Below are 18,386 nucleotides of genomic sequence, written 5' to 3' on the forward strand. Positions count from 1 at the left end.
TAGTGAACACCCACATACCCACTGCCCAGAGTCAATAATTGTTAATATTTTGCCATCTTCATCTTTTGTGTGTGTTGAAGATTCTTAAAGTAATTTCAGGCAAAAGACATCACCCCCCTAAATACTTCAGTATGAAGCTTTAAAAAATATGTTTTTCCCCATAACCACAATTACCACACCTACCAAATTAACAGTAAGTTCTCAATGTCCTCTAATACTCAGTACATATTCTACTTCCCAAAAATATGCCTCCAAACAATTTTTTTTGTAAAGGACTTTTTCAAAAAGTATAGTGCCTTTTAACTTTGAAGAGCCCCACTCCCAGCTTTTTCCTTACCACTGACTTGGTAAAGAGATGTTAAACCCAGGCTTAACATAAATAATAATTACAACCTCTACTTTAAGTATTTTCAGGGGACACATACATATATGAAATGTCTTCTGATCAGTATAATGCTCCTTACTTTGTGTGAATTCTAAAAGTAACTTGAAAATAAATATTCAAGGTGTACCATAAAGATTAAAGCTCAGCTGAGTGGTACTGGTCTAAAGATCTGTTACTCAGCTATGGCGGATCAGTAAGTATTGTTTGGGACTGATACTCTCCCTCTATAAAAACTTTTAGACTAAAGGAATTTAGTATAGATCTGATGTGAATAAATAAGCTTATTCAATCTGAACATATAGTAACTTTAGCCGTTACATACTAAGTAATATATACATGTTTCATACCTTCGTTTAAACATATGAAAATATTTTTCCAGGTTTTTCCAATTACATTTATATCTCACGAGGTGTGGGCTGCAGACTATCACCATACTTCGAATACCTGATAACAGTTTCACTATGAAATTTAAGAACCTCAACGATTTTTTTGCCTTCTAGTATGCCTTGTAGCTTTTACCTGACGGCCGGACATGCCCTCCCGGGTAAAAGAAACTGCTGTAAATAGGCCTCAGCAATGTGGTGGTGAGGGGCTGGCGAGTGGAGCGTGCTATATAGCCCTGTGACTAGGTTTCAGTTTGCCAGTGAGTCTCTGCCTCTGTACTGGGAACGTCACAAACCTTCTCCGTTTCTTCCCCCACCCCCACCCCCGCCCCGCCCCCTTCCTTCGGGTGGACAGGACGGCTAGATTAGGCAGGAGTTGGGATTTCCCTTCTATCACTCGAAAGGCTAGAGCTGCCTGGAGTTAGGTACTTCCTTCCCGGGGTCAGTTAAGCTCTATTTAAATAGTTTCTCCCGAGGGCCTACCTTGCTAAAAAGAACAGAATGCTGTGGTGAATTTCAAAATGGTTCCTTCTCCCCTCCTCCTGCCAGAAGCACTAGGAGCTTTTCTCCGGCATGCACTGCGCTGAGCCCCTTGAGGTTGAGCTCACAGACATATTTGGCCCTTCTGAGTACCCCCAGGGGGAGCCTCCAGCAATTCATCTATTGCAGTTTGCGTTTTCCCAGCTCAGTACTGGTTCCCAGAGTTGTGATGGAAGTTGTGATTCTCTGTATTCACCTGTCTCTGCAATCTGGGGGACAGCAGCTTGCCCTACGACCTCATTTTTCTGATAGACCTAAGAAGAGCTGTTGATTGTTCAGCCTGCTCAGCTTTTCCTTGTTGTTAGGACGGAGCGACACCTGAACCTCCTTCCAGTCTCGAAGCCACATCCAAATCCGGAAGTCCCCTCCACTATTTTTTGAAAACTAGAAAAACATTTTAGGTAAAAATCACTCACTGTTTCCTGTTGTTTACAGGCATACTTTAACAAATAAGTTAAAAACAATCAGAAGTGTAACTGCCTAAATGTGGGACAAGAGATAAAAGCCCAATAAAGAAGGCAACCACCTGATAGCCTTGTCTTATCTACGGAAGTGAAACCGCTGTCTCCACTAAAAAATTCCAAATAACTAATTTTCAGTCAATAATGAGAGGGAAAACTGCTTCTGTACAATAGTTGAGCACAATTTCCACAGGGAAAAATTATTTATTTGAATGTGACAATACGGGGGAAGTAATAGCAGCAACAGACTTGTGACCTTTACATAAAAAATAATAATTTAATGGAAACAGAAGAGGAAACCACGTTACAAAGAAGAGAAAGTATCTGTATCAAATATTTCAATAGAATTTATCTTTTTCTTTTACTTCCTATAATAACCACATCAAAAAGTTAACCCTTCTGAAATAATCAATTACATCTATAAACATGTTAAATACAATTCAGAAAATTTTCACAACAATAAAACTTAGCCAAAATCAGGAGGAAGAAGCAATTTTCTTACATCTGAAACCTTGGACAATTCTCTTAAAAAGTAATTGGGAGGAAAAAGAAAGCAAAAAGTATTTTTTGCTTTATTTTTATAATTCAGCTATAAAGGGCACTTTAAAACTGTGCGTCTATGACAATCTCTTCAGCATTTATATCAATATGTTAACAAGATTGCCATGTCTTTAAATGTGTGTTGCAAAATGTCTCCCTCTGGCACCCAAGCTTTCATTCCCACATCTGAATTACTCTGAAATCCTTCCAGGTGGGAACAGAGAGCATCAGTACAGTTTTCTTACTGAATTATGAAATAAAATACGATGAAATGAGATACAATAAAACAAAATATGAAATAAAACAAATACAGATTGTCAACTTTCCTACCACTAGATTACAATCCCCCCCCAACACTCCTTCCCCTGGAAACCAGGAGCCCTTTAAGCCTCGCCTCAGGGGGCTCCAAGGAAGCTTAGCCCACCTTCCTTCCTCCTGCAGGTCCTAGGAAGGATCCAGCAGGTGGGCACAAGAAGTCGGCAGGAAGCAGACATGGAGATGCCGTGCTCCAGCAGGGCATCTGAAGTGGTTAAAGCAGTTTCTTAAAGTCCCTCATGGTCTACTCCAGCACACCAAGACAAACACCTCACATGAGAAGCAGCACAATGGCCTGGAGGGTATCGTCGGAGTTCAGTCAGAATCCTGGCACCAAAGCAACTCTGACCAAGTTAAAGTCTCAGGGTTCCCATCTCTAATGTGGGAATTCTTATGCCCTTGGGATTGCTGTGGAATCTCACAAAGTACTTATATGAAAGCAGGAAAAGACTCTGTTCATGGGAGAGAGAACTGACATGGCTAAGTGCTCTGGTCAAGCAGAGTAACAGCACAATTTTGCACCTCGAGAGAAGGTACCGTGTTTGATTCCTCTTTAAGTACCTAGTAAAATGGATGTGGTTGAAGTGTTCAGTGAAGTTGTACACAGGACTGCACCTGCTTTCTCTTTATCTTCAAAACTCACTCTGGCAGACAACACATCTCTTAATCTCTTAAGAATTAAGAGATTTCAGGAACCTGACTTTAATTACACACATTTCAGTTTATCTCCAATCACACTCCTTTCTCTGCTGTTCAAAAAGCAAGGTTGTTTGTGGATTCACATCCAACATTTACTGACTACTTACATATATCAGACTCTGTATAAATGCTTCATATGCATTATATCATGCAAAAACCATCATGGATAATCCTATCAACTTATCAACATGTTTATTAAGATTATACAAGCTTAATATGAAAATGGTATACAGGAAACATCACCATCAAGGAGAAACAATTGAGGAATATCCACCTATGCCCCACTCACCATTAGGAACGTGATATTTAACTTTAAGTAGAACAGTTTAAAATGCAGAAATTTTCCCTCTTCTTTCCTTTAATGAAAGTCTAACTCTTCTAACATACTGAGATTTTAGTTTTCATAAGAATAACTATCCAGGGTTACAGACATAAAATCATACGCACTGTTCTTTGAGGGGGTGTAAAGCACAGTTAAAGCTGATTTTGGAATCTAACCACCTATGTAAGACGTGACTTCTTCACACTCTTAAGACTGGCAGGTACAGCTCCCTATTATCAAGGTCATGCCCCATGGTCTGCCATCAAATGTAATGCACAATTCTGTTCGGAGATATCTATTTAAATTTATGTCTTACTATCATGAGCCCCGATACTGGAGTGGAGTACGCTATCTCCACTGAGCCAAAAAATAGAATTTTACTCAACAGCAGCAAAGAATTATTAAGAAAAGCCATAAACTTAAGGAAAACCCCTCTGTGATTACAAACTCTAGATGCTGAAAGGGCATATTAATAGAGCAATAACTTATCTTTGCAGAGTACAACAGAAAGCCATTAAAATCAGGGAATCTATGACAGGGGAATTCCTTATATGTACAACCACATAACAAGTAAATTTTAATTTTTTCAACAAATTTCAAGAAACTGCAGCAGACACACAACTAATAAAGACACAATCCAACTTAACTACCTTCTGGAGAAGGAAAAGATACGTAGGCATAGACCTGCCTTCAAGTGCTTTACTAAGCTGGGAGGGAACCTAAGCAACTGAAGACTTCCAAGGGTCCCAGGTTGCTTATTATGATTTGAATTTCCTTCAAATAATGATTTCCAAGTCTTAGGAAGCGGGCCACTGGTCTCACAACAGATAAATTCCAACATCACAGAATGAAAACACCGTAGAGCTCCTCAGAGTTCACAGTACTAAGTGGCATTCTTTTGGTGAATATTATGGCGATCTTATCTATACACTGTATTTGCATTACATCCCTACAGATCATCATAGTGCCTAATAGAAAATCCTGCACCCTAGGGGCACCAAAAAACTGACATTCTAAAGGCGCCATAAGGAACTTCAGAGCCTTGTATGAATAACACGACTTCCCAAGAAAAAAAAGGTTAAACCAATAATTTCCAAACTATTTTTAAGTACTCATTAGTATTCTGATAGACTTGAAAATGGGGGGGAGGGGGAGGGGGAGGGGAGGGGAGGGGGAGGGGGAGGGGAGGGGAGGGGGAGGGGGAGGGACACCAATCAAGGATCCTTTACCCTTTAAGCCAGGATCAAGAAGACTACTACTGGGCTTCCCTGGTGGCGCAGTGGTTGAGAGTCCGCGGTCCGGGAAGATCCCACATGCCGTGAGCCAAGGCCACGGAGCCTGTGCTCCGCAATGGGAGAAGCCACAACAGTGAGAGGCCCACGTACCGCAAAAAAAAGAAAGAGTACTACTTTTGCAAAATCTTTACTCAGACCATGGAAGAGGAAAATTACTTCAAGAGTGTATATGTTGTACAGACTTTTAAAGTAATTTAGAATCTGCTATATAATCTACAGCAATTGTTATACCGCCAAATGAATAAAACAACATACTGGTACAGCATTTTACTTTTGAAAAGTAAAATGAGCTACCCTCCCTCACCCCCAATCCCTGGCAAGCCCTGATCTATTTTCTATAAGTTTTACCTTTCTAGAAGTCCATATAATTGGAATCATATATCATGGAGTCTTTTGTGTATGGATTCCTCACTAAGCATAGCGTTTTTAAGATCAATCCACATTACTGACTGTATCACTAGTTTGTTTCTTTATATTGCAAAGTATTATTTCATTGTATGGAGGTACCATAGTATGTTTATGCATTTATCAACTGATGGACATTTGGATTGTTTCCAGTGTTTGGCTATTATGAATTAAAGCTGCTATTAACATTCTAGTACAAATTTTTTCTTATTCTAAATAAGAGTCCTTATCAGATATAATATTTTCTGCAGTTCATGATTTTCTCTTTCATTTTAAAAATGTCCTTTTTTTTAAGGGAATTCCTTTATTTTTATTATTTATTTATTTATTTATTTATTTTTGGCTGTGTTGGGTCTTTGTTTCTGTCCGAGGGCTTTCTCCAGTTGCGGCAAGCAGGGGCCACTCTTCATCGTGGTACGCAGGCCTCTCACTATCGCAGCCTCTCTTGTTGCGGAGCACAGGCTCCAGACGCGCAGGCTCGGTAGCTGTGGCTCACGGGCCTAGTCGCTCGGCGGCATGTGGGATCTTCCCAGAGCAGGGCTCGAACCCGTGTCCCCTGCATTGGCAGGCAGATTCTCAACCACTGCGCCACCAGGGAAGCCCCTAACAGTGTCTTTGAAAAGCAAAAGTTTTTAATTTTTATGAAGTTCATTTTCTCAATTCTATCTTTATGGATTGTGCTTTTGTATCCTATCCAAGAGATCTTTGCTTAACCCAAGATCTCAGCAACTTTTATTACTCCTTTCAAGTTAATTTTCAAGCACAGTATGAGTTAAAGGTCGAGGAGTATTCTGTCGTTGTATAAAAGATTATCCTCTCCCTACTGAATTTACCTTGGCAATTCTGTTAAAAATCAGCTGACCTTATATGTGACTCTATTTCTTGACTATTGTGTTCCATTGATCTATGTCTCTCCTTAGACCAATACCACTGTCTTGATTACAGTAGTTTTATATATATATTTTTTAATTTTATTTATTTATTTTTGGCTGTGTTGGGTCTTTGTTGCTGCGTGCGGGCTTTCCCTAGTTGCGGCGAGCGGGGGCAACTCTTCGTTGAGGTGTGCCGGCTTCTCACTGCAGTGGCTTCTCTTGTTGCAGAGCACGGGCTCTAGGTGCGCAGGCTTCAGTAGTTGTGGCGTGTGAGTTCAGTAGTTGTGGCTCACGGGCTCTAGAGCGCAGGCTCAGTAGTTGTGGCGCATGGGCTTAGTTGCTCCATGGCATGTGGGATCTTCCCAGACCAGGGCTCGAACCCGTGTCCCCTGCATTGGCAGGCAGATTCTTACCAACTGTGCCACCACGGAAGCCCAGTAGCTTTATATTAATTGTTGAAGACAGGTTGTGTAAGAAACCCAATGTTCTTTCGCTTTTTCAAAATTGTTCAGATTTGGGGGTCTCCTTTGCATTTCATTATAAATTTTAGAATCAACTTATCAATTTCTACCAAAAAAGCCGTCTAAGATTTTTACTGGGATCATACTGAATCTACAGATTAATGTGGAGAGAACTAAAATCTTAAAAAGACTGTGTCTTCTAATCCATAAACATGGTACATCTCTCCATTTCTTTAGGTATTCTTTAATTTCTCTCAGCAATCTGTGGTAGTTTTCAGCATACAAGTCTTGCATATATTTTGTTAAATTTATCACTAAGTTTTCATATTTTTTTACAATTGCAAATGGTAAGTTTTATTTCAACTTACCAACTGTTTGTTGCTGGTATATAGAAATAGTTAATTTTTCTATAATCACCTTGATTCCTGCAACGTTGAAAACTCAAGTACTGGTTCTAATACCTTTTTTATAAATTTCTAAGGATTTTCTACATAAATGGTCATGTTGCAAAGAGTTCGTTAAATGACTCTTGTGTGCATATGAGAGTTTAAGAATAATTTCTGTGAGAATGGCTAATTTAAACTGTACTCACTTCACCACCCTATGCCCTCTTAAGTACATCCAGAGCAGTACCTATTACAAAAATCTAGGTTCAATATACAAGTTTATCACAAATTCACTTGTGGTAAGCAGAATAATGGCCCCAAAGATGTCCAATACCTGGATCTGTAAATATGTCACCTTCCACGGCAAAAGAAACTTTGGAGGAATAATTAAGGACACTGGTGTTCTCCTAAATTATCTAGGTAAAGTCATGCGATAGTGTTCTCCTGAATTATCTAGGTAAAGTCAATGTAATCACAGCAATGACAGAAGCAGAGAGGCAGAGAGAAAGGATCTGAAGATGACACGCTGAAGATGGAGGAAAGGCGTGAGGAGGCAAACATCTCAGGTGGCCTCTAGAAGCTGGAAAAGATAGGAAAACAGATTCTCCCCTACAAACTCCAGAAGAAACAGCTTTAATTTTAGCTCAGTAAGACTCATTCTGGACTCTAACCTCCAGAACTATAAGATGATAAATTTGTGTTGCTTTAAGACACTAAGTTTGTGATAATTTCTAATATCAGCAACAGGAAATTAATATACCAGGAATGATCATTTCACTTCAATAAACACACTTCTGCTAGTTTTTTGGCACCGTGCACCATCACCACCCTACACTAAAAGCAACTTTCAAGAGTAGAAATGCATGAACTAAAAAAAAATCTAGACCGTATTACTCAGCCAAAAAAAGAATGAAATATTGCCACTTGCAGCAACGTGGATGGACCTAGAGATTACACTTAGTGAAGTGAGTCAGACAAGGACAAATATATAACATCACTTATATGGGGAATCTGAAAAATAAAAAACACAAATTGGGAATTTCCTGGTGGTCCAGTGGTTAGGACTCGCGCTTTCAGTGCCGAGGACACAGTTTCAATCCCTGGTTGGGGAACTAAGATCCAACAAGCTGTGCGGTGCGGCCAAAAAATAAAATAATAACTAAAAAATAAAAAGTAGCACAAATGAATCTATATCAGAAACAGACTCAGAAACACAGAAAACAAGCATATGGTCACTGAAGAGTGGGGGAGGGACAAGTTAGAATTATGGGATTAACAGATACAAACCACTTTATATAAAATGGATAAAAAACAAGGATTTACTGTGTAGCACAAGAATTAAATTCAACACCTTGTAATAACCTATAATGGAAAATAATCTGAAAAAATATACATATGTATAACTGAATCACTCTGCTGTACACCTGAAACTGACACAATACTGTAAACCAACTATACTTCAATTTTTTAAGAAAAAGTCCAGACTAAACCACAATTTTTTAATAGATTTTCTTATATTGGAAGATAAAGCTATCCTAAATACGATCTGCTACACAATTTAAAAAATTCCTTTTATTTTCTTTTTAAATTTGAGTTCAAGATGATCATTGGTCCTTGAAATGCACTCTTTACAAAAGATCAACGGCAGACATCTGACAGTCTGTCATCAATCACTCTTAGAAGCAATCACTTGGATCTCTTATAAAACGAAGACCAAAAGCTGTTGGGGAGAGGAGGATGTCGAAGAGAATAGAAGATTACTAGAAAGCTTATAATTCTCTCCCCTCTGGACCCTCAGAGTCCTCACGTTTACCACTCAAAATACATGTGAACAAGAAATAGCACATATTTCCAACAGCACCTCATCTAAAGCTCTGTTTTAAGTAAAATATTTTCAAAAAAATCATTTCTATATGATACTATAGCTAAATGCCATTCAGAGTTAACAAAACTCCACCTAACACCTTAGGCAAAAAATACTGACATTGATAAATGTACACAAGTAATTGAAAATGTAATACACCTATAGGTTTTTTCTTTAAAATGATGAATGAAAGCATGTCTTGGCTTTAGTAAATGACTGGAAGAGGGGGTATTTCTTTGATTTTATTCTACTCCAAGAAAGCATTAAAATGAAAACGTTCCACACAACAGGACCTCTCAACCAGTGAGGAATATTCCTGTTAGTTACATGATATGCCTTGAAATAATTAAAACTAATAACCAAGTAAATTTGCTCAGCAAGACCTAAGTCATCGGTGAAAAGTTTTTAAACAGTATAAAGGTTTGATCATGATCCAAAGTTCAATAAGACCCCAAACTATTTCATGCCCTCAATAATAATTATACACCCTCAATAATATAATTTTTTTAAATTAACAATAATAGTAAATACTGACATAGAAGTGACCACAGGTAGGGAATTCAAGAAATAACACAGACCATGAGGGAGATGAAATAAATCTTTGCAGTAAGGCTTAACAAGGACAGGTTCACCAAGCAAGTTAGAGGCAAAGCTTGTTAAGACTCACACCTGGCTTTACTAAACACTGTCCACATTTGCATACATTTGGCAATAATCTCTCTGAGAAATACCTTAAGTCAGCTTGAAGGTGGTAATCTCTTCCCCAAAATAACCTCTTCTATCAAGAATTTCAACTGCAAAAGCATATGTTTTCTTTCAAGCAGGGAACATGCAGTTAACAACATACACTCTGGAGCTAGATCTCCCGGGTTCAAAATCTTGACTCTACAGTCCAGATTCCCACCTCTATCTCATCCCAGTAAAGTCGGAATTTCCCCTGACGCTCACACCTGCTCCTCTGGGCTGCACCCCCAGGCTGGGCTCTAGACCAAACTGAGATAAGCTGAGACACCGACATGGTCTCTTAACATACTGGAGGAAAATACACACTATCAACTATGTTGGGAGGTTCCCAAGACCACCCTCAGGTTTGGTAATTCACTAAGAGGACTCACAAGACTCTACGTACAGTTGTATTCATGGCTGTGATTTATTACAGCAGAAGGCCACCAAGCGTGCTGGCAAAAGGAAAAGGTACAAGGAGCGAAGTCGCGGAGAAATCGGGCACAGACGTGCAGGTGTCCCCTTCCAGTGGAGCTGCACTGAATATGCTTCTCAGCAATGAGTTCTCACAACAGGTGTGAAGTGTCACCAACCAGGGAAGCTCACTAGAGACTCCATGCCGAGGGATTTTGCCCAGGGGCTTGCCTACCACACATGCCATTTCCAGACTCCCAAAAGGAAGGCAGGTGTTCAGCATAAACCACACTATTTGTATGAAGAGTTTAGCCACAGTGACTGGCTTATCACTTAGGGTGGTGAGACCCTTCCCAAATCCAACGCCCCCCACCCCCCGGCCCGATGCCAGCCTTGCAATCAGTCCTGCTTCCAACAGACCAACAGATCCTTTAAAATGGACCTCACCTACCTGCTCTTTGATTCATTCCCAGCTCCTAGAAAAGTGCTTGAAATACATGGTAGCCACCAAAAAAATTTTAATGAAAAAATTCCTGGGACTTCCCTGGCAGTCCAGTGATTAGGACTCCACGCTTCCACTGCAGGGGGCACGGGTTTGATCCTTGTTCGGGGAACTAAGACCCCACATGCTACACGGTGCAGCCAAAAAAAAAAAACTTCCTGGCTCTACCACTTCCGAGCTGTATGACCTTGGGAAAGTTACTTAAGTTCTGTGTGCCTCAGTTTCCTCACTTGTAAGACAGAATAATATTACCTACCTCAAAAGATTGTTTTGAGGATTTATTATACATGTTAATTAATACGTGTAAGATATATGATCACACCAGTACCTGGCAAGAAGGAAGCACTATATAATTTATTTGTATATATGTAATATTATTTGTTTTTATTTGAACTTCCAACCTTACAGTTTTACCTTCTCCAAGTCACAGTGAGTTCTCCCCATATTAAATTTTTAATGAACCTATAATCTACAAATAGATTCGTATTTAACTGATCATTGTTTCATATCTATTGAGATCCCTAGCTACTTTGTGTGCCACATGCAAAACCTTTTAGCATGCGTGACAGAACCTGACATGATGCTTAATCTTTGCAGTGACCAGAAAATACTGACTTACCAACAAAATTTAAGTCTGTTAAATCAACTCTGTAAAGTGGTCAGAATGTAAGGCAGGCAACACTTTCGATAATAACTACAAATTAAACAAAATGGCCTCCAAGTTTCTTTGATCTTCTCCTATTGAGAAATGGAGAGAAAAATGAGTTGATCCTATCCAGGGAAAACACTAGCAGTAGCAGCAGGAGGAAAAGGCTTGAGTTTATAATGTGTCAATGTATAATTACAATATCAAATATCTGACTTTGCCTTATAGAAAGCATGGGTTCAAGTCTGTACAGGTCAGTAAGGGCAATATACGTATCTTGTACAGCAAGAATTAAGGAGATGTAAATTTACTTAATTACTGAAATCAAGTAGTGAAAGAACATTTTAATCTTTAAAAAAGACAAAGAAGTAGTATTGGGAGGAGAAAAGCAGGGGACCACATGCAGCCAAAGTTATAAACTGATGAGTCAGAGAGACCCGTGGTTTCCATCGCAGCTCCAACACCAGAACTCTGCACATCATCAAGGAAAACCTCGGGATCCACAAAATTAAACGAACAGACCCGTAAGGCTGAAGTTTAGCATTCTGGGGGAACTTTTAGATTGGCAGGTCTCTTTAGATGAATTATAATCACAGACTTCTGTTTACATGAATTTATCCTACAAGCATCAACATCATCATAAACACCTCAAGGTGAACTTTACTTTTTAATAAGAATTACTTTTTTTTTTTTTTTTTGCGGTACGCGGGCCTCTCACTGTCGTGGCCTCTCCCGTTGCGGAGCACAGCCTCCGGACGCACAGGCTCAGCGGCCATGGCTCACGGGCCCAGCCGCTCCGCGGCATGTGGGATCTTCCCGGACCGGGGCACGAACCCGTGTCCCCTGCATCGGCAGGCAGACTCTCAACCACTGCGCCACCAGGGAAGCCCGAGAATTGCTTTAAAATAGGTTTATATAAGAACTCTTAAGTATCAAACACTTAATGAAAAATGTTCCCCGTCCTCAGCTACCCACAGTGGACTCTAGGACTGGGCCTCACAATCTCCATTTCACGTTTCTAATTTGTGAAGAGGCTAGAAAGCTAAAAGGCTCCCTTGAAGGCAAGGGACTGGATATCAATGAGGTCGGCCAGTGGTCTGCACGTGGAAGGCACAGCGCAGCAGAGGCCATCTTTCTACAGTCAGGGCAACCGACAAAAACATCTAACAGATACTGGCTGCAGCAGCCTCAGTCCCGGTTCTCCGATCAGTTCGTGGGGAGAAGAAGCACGGCAGTGGTGGCAGGGGCAACAGCGTGTGCCCTTGAAACCAGAAGTCCAGTAGTGGCTCCCTGACTTTTGTTCCTCCAGCCCTTTCAACGATGCCGTGAGCGGCCTCTTAATAGAAATTATATGACAGCTACGGTGGTTCTGTTTCCTGCCCTATGGTCTGACTTACGGTACATTCACATTAAGAGAGTTCAGGTCCTCTTACACTCTTGCCGGGACCACTGTTACAACCAGGTGACTTGCCAGCCAACTCTCACCACTCCAGCTCTTCCTCTGACCTGCCACCACCAAAGCTGAGCATACTTAAAAACACTTTACCTAAAAAAGGGTTGTACGGAAAACTCTCATGTGGTTTTATATACCTGACTGTGCCCTTTAATTCCTTCTCCACCTGGTAGATGAAGTCCCACCCACGTTCAGAGCCAGATCAAAGGAGACTGCTTCTGGGAGTCTTTCCCAACGGGTTGGTCTTCATGCCCAAATGTGCGCTCACGTCCGCACACCTGCCGCCTGCCCTCAGCTCCGTGCTCATTCACATCCACTCTTTCAAATGATATTTGCTGAGTCGCATGAACTACTATATGTCACCCACTGTGCCAAGGGCTGGGCCTACAAGGCAAAACAAGCCAGACGAGGTCTCTTCCCTCTTAAGCTACAACCCAACCCCTCATTTCCCAATAACTACCCAAATAATGTTTGATTACAATTGTGGTAAGTGTAATAAAGGACTCAGGGTGCGTCTCACATGTATAAGCGGAAGGCTCGCCTAACCTGGGAAGATCAAGGAGAATCCTTTCCCTTAAAGAGACACTTAAGCAGAAACTGGAAGATAGGTAAACTGACCAGGTAAAAACTTGTTAGAGAGCTTCCTAGGCAGAAGAAACATCATGTGCAAAGGCCCTGACACAGCATTCTAGGAGTTGTGAAGACAACCAAGGCACAAAAGTCAGGGTGCAAGGAGAAGAGCAGCCCAAAGTGGCAAGGGCGGCACTCCTCACAACCACTATTCTAACACTGGGCACACTGGTTTGGAATTATTCATGCGCAAAAATGCAGCCCCTACTAAACAAGCTCCTTCAGGTCTTAGGAACATGTTCAGTCCTCTAATCCAATACAGCGCGCAGCAGTGTGTCCTCAAGTCAAGATGTCTGGAGTGAAGAAATGAGTGGGTGATCTGGGCCAAGAGCTTAACCTCTCCACACCAGGCAGTCTCTAGGGTTCAAACACCTTCTGCTTCTGACCCCCCAAAACTTAGACACATTTTCATGCCAACCCGTAAGTGCTCAGAATCAAAGCTAGCATTAACCACAAACGAAACTTTAAACGCTGAAAAGTAAACTTTTAAGTCGGCAAGGGTCTGGCTCCAAATCCTCACGGCTCCGTGAAGCGCCACCAACCGGCAAGCAACAGAACTGCTTTCAAACTCCCACGGAGCCCCAAACGAGGCCAGGGAGAGGAAGGGCAGTACCATCTACCTGTCCTATTCTCCAGTCTCTCAACAGATTTTCTAAGAGTAGGACCAAGAGCAGGAAACTGGCACCTATGCCATCCTTTTCTCCTTCCTTACCTCCCAAATACTATCAAAGCACACACTGGTGACTCAGTAAGAAAATTCCACAACCCAAATGACAGACTTCTGCTGGTTAGTAAAAGGCAACAGAATAGGGCGATCTCTAGCCCTAAACTTTAGCTCTGGTACAAAGAACTGTGGAGGAAGCATTCTTTTTAAGAAAGAAAATTGAATTAACTGGGAAGTGGCTTCAAAGTATATGAAAAGCTTGATATAGTTTATTAGGCAGTGAGGAGAACATCAATTCATATATACAATATGGAACTGCTTTACAATAACTGAGCTGTAAAATAAGACCTTTAGCATGTCTTTTAAAAGTACATATATGGGCTTCCCTGGTGGCACAGTGGTTGAGAGTCCGCCTGCCAATGCAGGGGACGTGGGTTCGGGCCCCGGTCCGGGAAGATCCCACATGCCGCAGAGCAGCTGGGCCCATGAGCCGTGGCCGCTGAGCCTGCGCGTCCAGAGCCTGTGCTCCACAGTGGGAGAGGCCACAACGGTGAGAGGCCCGTGTACCGCAAAAAAAAAAAAAACAACAACAATAGTACATATAATCAGAATTCCACTATCTACATGTACTGTGTCACCTGGCATACATAGTAATGGATCCAAAATCATGTAATAAGCCAAGAATTCCACTAAGAGAGCTCCCTAATGGAGCTGGATCACACCAAAGACTCAAAAACTTTACAAAATACATTTACTCATAGCAACTGCCCAATCATGTCATTTTTTTCAATTATGACAACTATGAAATCAAGTCTCATTCAACCAACAAGTAGTTTGAACCGTAATGTTTTCCCCTGAAGGATCAAGATAAAACAGTGAAATAATTTAGATCATTTTAAAACTATTCTAGATTTATCAGCAACAGGAAAAAGTGGTAACCTTTCTAAATCATGACTGTGGTGGTCACGCCTTTCACAGCACATCCTTGAGCACTTGGTACTACTCTCTTCTCTCCCACCTTCTCCACTTCTCAAACACAAACAAACCCACAAACACAAGACCAAACAAAACTAAATAAAAAAGACATCTATTCAATACATATCTGCTGACCTCAGTGGCAATCCAACTAGTGAGCAAAACTAACGCTCCCTATGCCTCCGGTCAGAAGAAGTAACGTTTTGGTCCTAATTTGAGAAGTACCTGATTCTCCTTCTCCCACCCCAAAAAGAATAAATGGAAATGTCAACATGTGGTAAATAATGGCTTTTTTTAAACCTATAAATTATTTTAGGAAGCATTAGTTAAAATCTGATTTTACAAACTACCTTTTGGCGGAAAGAAACTCGAACAAAAATTATTTTTGAATGATTTCTATACATAAAGGAAAGTAACTGCTGAAACTTATTCAACTTTTAATGAAGAGATGTAATGCTTACTAGCATCTCTATCTAACTATCCTACTTATTACTCAAAATGCATACTATAAAACCTCAGCTCCTTCCTTTTTCGGGCCTTTCGAAGGCCCATTTTCCAGGGTTTTACTAGTGCAGTGGTAAGTGAGCAACTGAGCCTCAGTACCGAACAGTATTCCCCAAAAACCACACACATAATCAATATCAGGTAAACAAATATTAGTGCAATAGTCAGGCGTTTCCAACTCACCACCTGAAAGGTAAATATAAGGTTGGTCCAACCGACCTACTAGGATATTGAAAAGTGCTCATCAAATGGTCCAGTTGCAGTCTGGCCACGGGACCTCCCAGTAGCCCAGGAGCTGTAGTAGAGGAACCTGCCGATGCTGTGTGGCTGTCTCATCAAACATTACCTGCCCACTGAGACGTGACTTGTTTGTACACTATCGAGGAAGAACAGGAAAGCTTCAGGAAAGGTCTAGGCCAAACAGTGCAGAAATCTTCAATGACGTTCCCAAAGGCTGACTGCTGCTCTGGAGAACCCCCGATCTATCACCAAACCAACCAAACCTACATATAAGCAAGATTTTACTGCCAAGCCGTAGGACAGGTTTGTTTTTAAAAAACTCTGAAACATTTTTCCCGTGAGATTACTTATAAGACATTAAATATACATCACATTTCCAAAGCCAAAACATACAGGCTAAAAATAGCGCCTCTATTTCAAAGGCTGAGGCAAAAGCCCTCCAACTGAACAAACTAAAATTAGGTTCTTCTCGTCTCTGCATCTTGAAACTGCACCTTTAACGTTTAAGGGGCATACAAACCAGTGTCCACATATATACTCCCCCCAGCTAGGTGGTCGGAGAGAATCGAATTAAAGGCTTCAGGAACAGAAGCCCAGCGTCCAAGAGACTCACATAATGAAATTCCTCCTGGTTCCGGCTAAAAGCCAGACTAGAACACACTACGGATGAATTCCGACCCTCATCGCCCGCCCAGGCTGCCGTACTCGGTGCGCTCCGACCACCGCACCGTCAGCCCTGCCCCGGGCGCCCAGCGCCGCAGCCCGAGCGCAGGACGCGGCCCGCCCGGCGGCCCCACCCGCGGAGGCACCTGCCCGGCCGCCCGCTCCGGCCGTGCCCGGGTCGCCGGGGCGTCGCTGAGGGGCCCCGACCCCGCCCCGAAGGCCACGCCGCGCTACCTTTAGCCTCGCAGTCGGCGCAGTACTTGTTGTCTTCCTCCCTCAGCAGCTTGGACAGGATGAGCTGGTGCTGCTCGTTCAGCTTCTGCGCCTTCTCCCGGCACGAGCGAGTCGCCATCGCGGCGGCGGGTCGGACGCGGGTGCGGGCCGCGCAGCTGGACACGCCGGGCGCCGCCGAGGCCGCGAGAACTCGGCCGTGAAGCGGCGGCGGCGGCTGGAACAGGAGGAGGGGCGGCAGCAGCGGCGACAGCGCCGACGTTAACCCGCCTCCTCACCCGGCCGGCTCCGCACCCACAGCCGAGCCGGCGAGGGGGAGGAGTCGGGGCCGAGGCTTCCGGGCGGCGCCGCCGGAAGGAAGGAACGGGCGCCGGCGCTCTGCGCATGCGCCGGGCCTCCCGGGAAACGGGCCAGACGGGTGCTTTCGTTCCGGGCCTGCGCCCACGTTGTTCCGGGAACACGCGGCGCGCTGCCCGCGATGGGCTTCCCCGCTTTGCAGATACGGTTATCGCTGGGGGCCTCGGGTCCGACCCGCTAAAGGAAGACCTTTCCATGTGCTTCCTTGCCTCTGCTCTTGCGGCACGACATTGGAAAGGCAGAAATAATAAGTGATCGGGTGGATTCTTTCATGCATTCAACGTTTCTTCACGGGCACTTTGGAAACAGGCACCGGCCTAGAAGCTAGAGACCCGCATGGAATCAAATAGACAAAACCGCCTCTTACATTGTAGGGGATGTGACGTGTATTGAGGGCCAGCGTTGATTGATGATCATTCTGTGCCAATGTTAGACCTTCGCGGTCTCCTAGGAGTTTCGACTCGCCCAGGAAACAACAAGAGTCGGAAGCCGATGCAAAACGCAAGAGGTTTATTGAAAGCCGGTGCACCGGGGTTCCTTGGTCCTCACGCAGGAGGCCGAAGAAGGAACTCCCCCAGGGCGTGAACATGCATTTTTATAGGTCTCAATTTCCTGTTATGCAAAGTGTGGATTCAATTGTGATTTTTAATGATAGGTTCTTAGCTTCTGTTCGGACCAGAGAGGGAACCTGTCCCAGGCTTCCTGATTGGTTCTTTGACAGATACCTTTTTTACATTTTGTTTATTTCCCTCCTTCTCGGAAGGGGGCCGGACATCCTGGAAATTTACCCATTGTCTAAGAAGCCCCTATTGTCTGGAGAGTTCTTAACCATTAGCTGGAACAATGTCCCTCGAGTCCCACACCGCGAACTGTTACGTCCTCTAATCCTTTTAACAGCCCTCTTGATAGTGTTTTCCTCGTGGTGCAGAGGAGGACCGTGAGGCCCGGAGGAGTGAGGGCACGTGGCCAGGTTACCAGCTGCTGCTTGCAGGAGCTGAGGTTCAGACCCAAAGCAGTAAGGCCTTCCTCCCACAAGGAGGGGAGGGAGCGTGGCCGTGGAACCAAGGGCCCTGGGCCGTGTCGCTTTAAGGAGAAGCTGGATCAACAGTGACCTTTAGTGCAAGAAGAAGAACACTAGAGAAAGAAGACACTCTTGATTGGAGCCCATAGCTGCCCAGTTCAGGCCCGTGGGATATGGACCCTGGGTGAGGGAGGGTGAATGTTTTGGCGTGTTGTGGCTTATTAGCAATTTCTAACATGGGGCTTATGGAATCAGAATAAACATGGGTCTTGCCTGTGGTGGGGCAGACGCTAAGAAAGGCCCTGGGCAGGAATCTGTGCATTATAGGGCCAATTCCTAGCCCAGGCCCTGCAGAAAGGTGACACCACCTCCCCCCACCCCGCCCCAGTGCTCACCTAGCCCCATTTCTGGCACAGAAAAATGTTTGTGGAATTA

At 43.1% G+C, this 18,386-nt stretch overlaps 1 protein-coding gene across 2 annotated transcripts in view; it reads right to left on the reverse strand.

Annotated features, from left to right (window-relative positions):
* Nucleotides 1-16,892, reverse strand: part of SMAP1 (small ArfGAP 1) — a 149,735-nt gene extending 132,843 nt beyond the window's left edge. For both annotated transcript variants that reach the window (XM_060030390.1, XM_060030389.1), the window contains exon 1: nucleotides 16,577-16,892. In XM_060030390.1, the coding sequence (XP_059886373.1) occupies nucleotides 16,577-16,694 (118 nt within the window). In that variant the 5' untranslated portion in view covers nucleotides 16,695-16,892. The remainder of the gene's footprint in view (nucleotides 1-16,576) is intronic.
* Between the last annotated feature and the right edge of the window lie 1,494 nt (nucleotides 16,893-18,386).

Source organism: Delphinus delphis, chromosome 14, assembly GCF_949987515.2.
Source record: "Delphinus delphis chromosome 14, mDelDel1.2, whole genome shotgun sequence".
NCBI classification, from domain to species: Eukaryota; Metazoa; Chordata; class Mammalia; order Artiodactyla; family Delphinidae; genus Delphinus; species Delphinus delphis.